Source organism: Sinocyclocheilus rhinocerous, unplaced genomic scaffold (genome assembly GCF_001515625.1).
Source record: "Sinocyclocheilus rhinocerous isolate Xijiao unplaced genomic scaffold, SAMN03320098_v1.1 scaffold326, whole genome shotgun sequence".
Lineage (NCBI taxonomy): Eukaryota > Metazoa > Chordata > Actinopteri > Cypriniformes > Cyprinidae > Sinocyclocheilus > Sinocyclocheilus rhinocerous.
In genome coordinates, this window is record NW_015647024.1 from 43,412 (window position 1) to 51,920 (window position 8,509).

Consider the following 8,509-nt stretch of genomic DNA (forward strand, 5'->3'; position numbering starts at 1 on the left):
TCACAGTTCCGACTTTTTCCTCATAACTGCAAGAGAAAAAAAAAATGTAGAATTGAGACACATAAACCTAGAATGGCAAGTAAAAAAGTGTGAACTCTGAGATAAAGTCACAATTACTTATTTTATTTCTTTTCATTCTGTGGCTTGTGTGCCAAAAGTTCAGATTTCTCAAAATGTTGTAAGAGTAGTTATTTGGCTGCTGCAAACTGCTATTAGTGCAGATTTTCTGGGGGTTTATGCGGTTGCGTGATCTACAGGATTCCTTCAGTGAACTGAGCTCATGGAAGAAACAGCGCTTGAATCGGGTGCAAGTCCAGTCTTGATGAATCTGCCCTAAAGACTGACTCAGTGTAGACTGATCAACACAGTACAGGGGGTTGCCAGCCACTTGCTAAACTCAAAATATTGTAAATCATTAGCGAGCACATTAGGAAACCAACACTTTATTGAGTTCAGCAGATACAAACCCAGAGAAACACGCACAGCTTCAAAATGACTGAGCCTATTTACAGACTTACAAACCGTGTGTGTGTGTGTGTGTGTGTGTGTGTGTCCCGAGCAGCATCAGAGCCCAGACCAAACACACAGATTCTGGAAGACCAGTGACGTTCAGACAGCTCAGCATCAAACTATTATTTCTAGTGTGTTTGCTACCATACATAAAAAGGGCTAGAAGTACAACACTGAGCGGAGTAAAATATCACGTATACTTGGATTCAGTTGGGATCAGATAGGATGATTAATAATAGTTTGGATGGATCTAATTGAAACTCTAATTAAAAATAAGTGTTTCAGTCCACTACCAATGCTATAGTGCAACGCCATCGCCAAAACTGAATATATTACAAGAGAAAACAAGTTCTTATTTGAATAAATATGATTCAGATCAACTGACATTTACAATAAGCAAACAATCTAATAAATAACACATAAAACAACAGAATCAACCATTAAAACCTGGGCAATGCAAATGAAGTAAATGGGGTTATTCAGAAAGCGAAGGTGTGATGATGGTGATGAAGAGTGTGTGATCTGCAGTCAGCAGGACCTCCTGAGGAGCATCACCTGTGACTCGGACTCGTCTGATGGGACGGAGCGGGTCCTGGGCTGCCCTCAGCCTTCAGCTGCGTGGGACACTCGAAGTGCACACAGTGAAAGACCTGCAGGAATCATGGGAAGGAGGTCAGAGGCCGCAGATGCTTGGATTGTGCCGAGTTACTCCACACGCCGCTCTCACCTCATTGGCAGTGTTGTGAGTTCCCACGATCCGAACGAACGCCGCCGCATGCTTGTCAAAGCTGAGCACCTGCCAGGATCTGATGGGTCAGAGAGAGCGTCACGTTAAAGAGAAACCCATGCACTCTTTAAAAAATTTAACGGAAAATCACATTTAATAATCAACACTAATTGTCAGTGTGAGTGTGTGTTGTGGTGCAGAGACGCTGCTCACCGGCAGGCCACTTTGGTCCGGTCCAGCACTTTGGTCCACTGCTGCTGGTTGGTGGACACCTCGATGTAGTAACTGTACGAGCGTTCATCACAGTCCCACAGCAACAGCCTGAAAGAGTCAGAAAAGAGTCAGAAACGCATTACAGACGTCTGTGGGGCTCCTCTGCCCTTCACTGGTGCAGTTAGTGTCGCGTCGTGATGCTCTGAAAGCACCTCAGCGTTTGACTCTTCAGCAGAATCAAGAAATGTGTTCTCGTCTCTCAGCTGAGTGCTGAGTACTGTGTCCATCTCAAACTTACACTAAATGGGTTTCTTAATGAAGGCATTTGCACTGCCATTGTATATTTATTATATGTATATTTAACCTTTAGGCAAAAAAAAGTAAAAATTTTTGCATGTGTTTTTCTGTTGAGTATCATATTTGATGCATCAGGTTTTATGGCTCATACAGTCTGATATAGTGAGAATACGGAGGAAAAAACTGCATTTTGCTGCTAATGCTGATATTTGTTTGACAGAATGACACACACACACACACTCACTCACACGCACACACGCAAACACACACACTCACTCACACGCACACACACACGCACTCACACGCTCACACACACTCTCATGCACCCACACTCACACTCACTCACACGAACACTCACACACTCACACACACACTCACACACACGCTCACACACACTCTCATGCACCCACACTCACACTCACTCACACGAACACTCACACACTCACACACACACTCACACACTCTCTCACGCACCCACACTCACACACACACACTCACACTCTCACACACACTCTCACGCACCCACACTCACACACACACACTCACACTCTCACACACACTCTCACGCACCCACACTCACACACACACACTCACACTCTCACACACACTCTCACGCACCCACACTCACACACACACACTCACACTCTCACACACACTCTCACGCACCCACACTCACACACACACACTCACACTCTCACACACACTCTCACGCACCCACACTCACACACACACACTCACACTCTCACACACACTCTCACGCACCCACACTCACACACACACACTCACACTCTCACACACACTCTCACGCACCCACACTCACACACACACACTCACACTCTCACACACACTCTCACGCACCCACACTCACACACACACACTCACACTCTCACACACACTCTCACGCACCCACACTCACACACACACACTCACACTCTCACACACACTCTCACGCACCCACACTCACACACACACACTCACACTCTCACACACACTCTCACGCACCCACACTCACACACACACACTCACACTCACTCACACGAACACTCACACTCACACACACGCACACGCACGCTCACACTCAGGCACACTCACGCTCGCGCAGACGCACGCGCACACTCACGCGCACGCTCACACACGCACTCACACGCACGCTCACACTCACGCACACACTCACGCAGACGCACGCGCACACTCGCGCACGCACACGCACACTCACGCGCACACACACTCGCACTCACTCACGCGCACTCGCACACACACACACACACACACACACTCACACACACACACTCACACACACACACTCACTCACTCACTCACAGGTACCTGAGGGAGCTGATGATGTAGGGCTGTGCCAGCTGGATGACGATGTTTCCGGAGCCCAGCTGATGACAGGTGTAGCCCGAGTCCCAGTCGTAGCTGCGCGTGTCTCCGTTCAGGAGGGCGTTTCTGCTGCGACTCACTCCCTCGATCACACTCGCACATGCCGAGACGGTGGCCACGTTTTCACTGGGCACTGCAGACACGTGCAGGACATTCACTCACACATGACAAACACAACACCGCAGATAAAACAACTGCATGCCAACCTGACGTCTTACCCACAAGCCCCTTCTCCAGAGTGAAAGGACGGCTGGTGAACATGCACTCGAAAGCCACCAGATGGAAGACTTTATTGACGGTGTTGTGTGTTCCTACAATCCTCACGTACCTGAGACATGAAGAACAGTACAAATCCATCTGCTTCCACATCTCTGACAGCATCAGCAGTGACAGCCAGCAGACACTTATTCCACCGATGCTGGATTTTCAAGTTGGAATATCAACTCTTGTTTTTATGGCCAGCAATTTTACATTTACAAGGTGGATATTAATATGCAATGACCTTGCAGCAAGATCTACTCAAGTTTATAGCTCCTCTCCTATCAAATCAGGACAACAAGTGAGCAGTTTCCATTCTTGTCTCTGATTTATTGTAATGACTAATGCATCACGACACAGTAAACTGCATGCGAAGTCTGTGATGTTTTATTTCACCTCTAGGTGGCGCAGTAATACTGTAGACCCTCCAGCTCTGGCCACGGATGAATTAAACGACAACAAAAAACCTTCGGCAACTATCGCGTGGCTTTTCCCTGATCATGATCATTAGGAGACCTCATGAAGAGAGCATGTGATCTCCAGAGCGCTTTACCTGCAGACCCGAGGAGAGAAGTAGAGGTTCTGCCAGGAGCGGCACAGGAACTTGGAGTGATCCACCACTCGAACCCAGTCCAGCTCATCCACAGACACCTCGATGTAGTAGGAGTACGAGCTGCAGGAGAGGAAGAACTCACAATCAGCTGTCACTCAATAACATCAACACACATGAAACACAACCAGCTCAATCACGCTTCCCAACAAAACCCCTTTAGCAACAGCCTGAAGTCCTCCACACTGGACAAATTCTGATATTAGAACAGAACTACATGTTGTTTAAGTAGCACTGTTGTTTTGAAACAACACCAATGAGTACGGTAACACCCTAAAATGACCGTAAGCTAAATTTTAAACAAATTCACAGGTCAAACAATAGTATATTAATGAGTAAAGGTAATAAGTTTTGACAGTTTTCTAAAATGAAAAAATTAAATGAAAGCAGACGGGCTGAATGAAAATGCAGATTCACTGTCTGACAGGTGAAGCTTATGTCAGAAACAGCAGAAATACAGCGGTTACCCCTGGACAGTGTTAGAAACACTATTTTATTAGGCATCAAACTGCGGTGGAGATGAAAAGACATTTTCTGAAGTCAGTCCCCTTCAGATTCATGATCTTCATCCACACTCATGCACAGAGTCAGATGAGAGGCTCACCGGCTGTCCCGGTCCCACAGGAGGATGCGGATGTGGTTGATGATGAAGGCCTGGCCGAGTTTGACCTGGATCCCGGCGCGTCCCTCCTCCTCTATGGGGTGTCTGGAGAAGCCGTGGTCCAGATCGTAGTTCTGCGTGTCTCCGTCGAGTAACGCCGATTTCAGCTCGCCTTTGACCACCTGAGCGCCGTACTTCATCGTGGCGATGTTCTCCTCAGGAACTGCACACACACACACACACACACACACACACACACACCATCACATCATTCTGACACCTCGGTTTGATTTTAGGGATCATCTGGCAAAAATGTGTCAACACTAGCACAACATGATTCATCAGTATTTTTTAGAGCCCGACCGATATGGGTTTTTTGGGGGCCGATGCCGATACTGATATTAGGGAGTAAAAAAAGACAGATACCGATATATCGATATTCTTTATGTGTAGGCTATATTATAGTACAGTATATTTATAAGTTTGGACACACTTCCCATTCGTGTGTCCAAACTTTTGACTGGTACTGTATACAGAATACAGTGTTGTGCATTTTCTGGTAATCAAATGAACATGCAGAACATTCGTATTTAAATCGTCTTTTTGCAGTTTAATATTCACAGTCTGTATATATATATATATGTACTGAACTGTTTTTTATTTATTCATCAAAAAATAAGACAAACCGATATATCGGCGACAGGCTCATATCGGCCGATAATATCGGCTAAGCGATATAACGGTCAGGCTCTAGTATTTTTATCTGTAAACTCTTGAGTTTCAGAGTAGATTCAGAGCTGACAAACCCAAACAAAACCAGCCCGCTTTAGATCAGGTTCAGTGGTTCTGCAGAAAACAGCCGATCACACCAAACATGAGCCAGTTTGATTCACTCATCGTGAGAGAGGCAGAATAATTCAGCTCTCTACCGAAGATTAAGAGATCGTTATGAAAGATAGCAGGAATTTAAAGTCAGCAAAAACACAGCTGTAAGAAAATATGCTTACACTTTAAGGCGTCCTTATTAGTGTAATTATAATATTAAGTACTGAGTAATATTAATCAACTACATGTACTTAATACACGATTAAGGTTAGTATTTGGGTAAAGGTTAGCTGCTTGTAATTATGCATAATTTAGATTTTAGGTTTGAAAATGTTGAAAATTCACATATATAATAAATAATTTAGCAGCAAAAGTGGTGTGATTTTGCCTCTAAAATGCTGTGGCTGCTTTAATTTGGAGAGAGAGAGACAGGCTTCATTGTGTCAGATAAATGTTACTTTACTCTCAGCTGACTGGTCCAGTTCTGGTTTGCAATCTCTTAACCAGAATACATCTGGTTGTAACTATGTGTGCAGCGTCAGTGGTCATGGTGATAAACACCAGTAAAATCATGAACTGAAAAACAGAGTTTGCTCAAACCACACTCAATCCTTCCAGAGTAGCAGCTGAAACTGGCTTCATGTAATAGAAAGACAGAGAAGACAGAGAGTGATTTGAAATGCTTGCCTGTCTTCAGTCCTCAGCGTTCAGAGCTGCCCTAGCATTCAGCTGAGCTCAGCGTGAACAGATATGAACTGAAAGCCACGATCAGGGCTCTGGCTGCCTGAGTGTGTTTGCTGAAGAGTAATGACTTACCCAGCATGCCGCGGTAGTTCAGGTCCATGTCTCGGCTCTCCGAGCGCGTCTTGATGGCGTCCAGAAGATCATCGGGACTAACCAGACCCGACGGACGCACCACGTTCAGCATCTCGGTCAGCTTCATGAGCGGCAGACGCACCGCTGACATCACTTCCTGTGTGTCTGTCCCATCGCCATTCTGCCGACACCAGCGGGCCAGAGCCTGGAAAATCTCCCGCTCGCTGGCCGCAAAAGAGTCCCGCCGAACGACCGTCAGCAGAGCCGCCTGCGGGAGAACACGCTCACATTAACCCGCTCACGCTTCTGTTTGCATTAGAATAGTCACAGAAACGGCAAGCACATTTTCACCATGTTTTTAGGAATAAAATGTCAAATATATGCCTCCATGTTTTTTTTTTTATAAAACTAATATGCATCATCTGAATGATATTTCTCAAGTGTTGCTCTCTCTCTTTTAGGCGTTTAACTTTTTAATCAGTTAAAAACCACTCCTTTAAGCAGTAATCACACTCACAGTCCTGCTGCTGGTCTGTGGATCATCGCTCCATAAAATGGCTCGTTTTTTCTTTTCTATTAAACAGTGGTTTACTGAACACACTAGGGCTCTGTCGTTACTGCTGCAACCCTCTGCCACACCATCTTTGTGCTAAAGTTTGCAGAGCTGTTGTAAGTGGAAAAAACAGGTTTGAAGTGCTTCCACTTTTGGATGCAAAGTATTTTAACAAGATGTATATTTCAGTCAGAATTACATCACTCCGTTTGTTCGACACGCCTGTGCACCTTGTTATTGAACTCTGTAAAGTTTAACAGAGCTGAAGCAGTTGTGTATCTGAACTAGGGATGAGTCTATGATTTTGCACAAAAGGGACTTTATCTTGCTGGGGTTTATTGTTGTTTCTAAATCATGTTACTTGCTACCAGGTGTCTGCTAGAACAAAACACGGGAGTAGAGAGCACTATGAATTGTTTTTAACACACACAGTAACGGAATTGTAAAACTGTTAAGAGAAAAGGCTCAATAAACTACTGCACAGATATAATACAGTACGCATCAATATCTCTTCCGTTCTGCTTCAGTCGCCTCATTCTGCGCACCGGACACACTCCGTATGTTTTGTCCTATCTGTCATTTATTCTTGCCTCATTAAACAAAATGTGCTATACATTTAAAAGAAATGTCTTTTAATTTTATAGTATAGTATATATTAATGTAGGAATATACTGTTTCTCATCAATGCAACAATACAAAGAGCGGTGTGTAAGATTTTACCAGATTTAGTGCTACACTTTTATTTGTTCCCCTCTAAATAATGTTTTTCACTAAATGTTTGGATTTATAAAATTATTGTGCACAGACTTTTCTAGAATAACTTTTGCTGCTGAATGATCCACTAACCTAGTTTATAATATATTTTTGTCATAGATTATGAATATAAATATATATTTTTTCATATTTATTTTTCTTTCTTTACAGAGACACCGAAATTCTACACTGATTTAAAAGGAAAGAAACTGCACTGGTATTGGATCAGTACCGGCCAGTACTGAACCCCAGGTATCGGATCAGTATCGGAGGTGAAAAGGCGGATCAGAGCGTCTCTAATCTGAATATCAGCACCTTTAAAACAGCTCACTGGATGTAAAACACACATCAGTGATGAACACTGGTGTAATGGTGGAGTCGCTACAACTACACTAATCTTTGGGTTACAGTTCACTGTGATTATTTTAACGAATGCATGTAACTATTGGCTGAACATTGGTGTGTTTGGTTGAACTGCTGTTGCTGTCGTTTTATGAAGGTAATGAGATCATGCGCTACAGTGATTCACCACAATCCCCTTCACATCGCGCCTGAGAACACCCTTCACCAGAGTGAACACCTGTACCACAAACTAGAAGCTCTGTCCGCGTCCTTGATGGTTTGCTAATACCATGAGCGAATGAAATATTTCAACTCAAATCAATACTGTGTCCTATTATTTACTTGCGTGGGAAGTATTTATGTAATAAGCGGGATAATGTACATTCAGCCGGTTGTTGATCGCACATCACACCCCTTCAGGAGTAGGGTTGGGTATCATTTGGGTTTTTTCGATACCAGTGCCAAATCGATACTTTTAAAACGGTTCCGGTGCCTAAACCGATACTTATTAAAAATAAATAAATAAATGAATAAAAATTCCCCCAAAAATGATGGATTGTCCATTAGCACTATAAACACATGATGTCTGTTTCATTCATACTGGACGCCAGAGGGCGCCCT

The 8,509-nt window shown here is 44.1% G+C and overlaps 1 protein-coding gene across 1 annotated transcript in view; it reads right to left on the reverse strand.

Annotated features, from left to right (window-relative positions):
- Positions 1 to 325: 325 nt before the first annotated feature.
- Positions 326 to 8,509, reverse strand: part of LOC107708304 (BTB/POZ domain-containing protein 9-like) — a 16,479-nt gene continuing 8,295 nt past the window's right edge. The window contains exons 4-11 of the mRNA XM_016512490.1: positions 6,241 to 6,508; positions 4,603 to 4,822; positions 3,942 to 4,061; positions 3,349 to 3,458; positions 3,074 to 3,263; positions 1,451 to 1,558; positions 1,238 to 1,316; positions 326 to 1,160 (exon numbers count right to left, since the gene is read on the reverse strand). Coding sequence (XP_016367976.1) covers positions 1,062 to 1,160; positions 1,238 to 1,316; positions 1,451 to 1,558; positions 3,074 to 3,263; positions 3,349 to 3,458; positions 3,942 to 4,061; positions 4,603 to 4,822; positions 6,241 to 6,508 — 1,194 coding nt within the window. The 3' untranslated portion in view covers positions 326 to 1,061. The remainder of the gene's footprint in view (positions 1,161 to 1,237; positions 1,317 to 1,450; positions 1,559 to 3,073; positions 3,264 to 3,348; positions 3,459 to 3,941; positions 4,062 to 4,602; positions 4,823 to 6,240; positions 6,509 to 8,509) is intronic.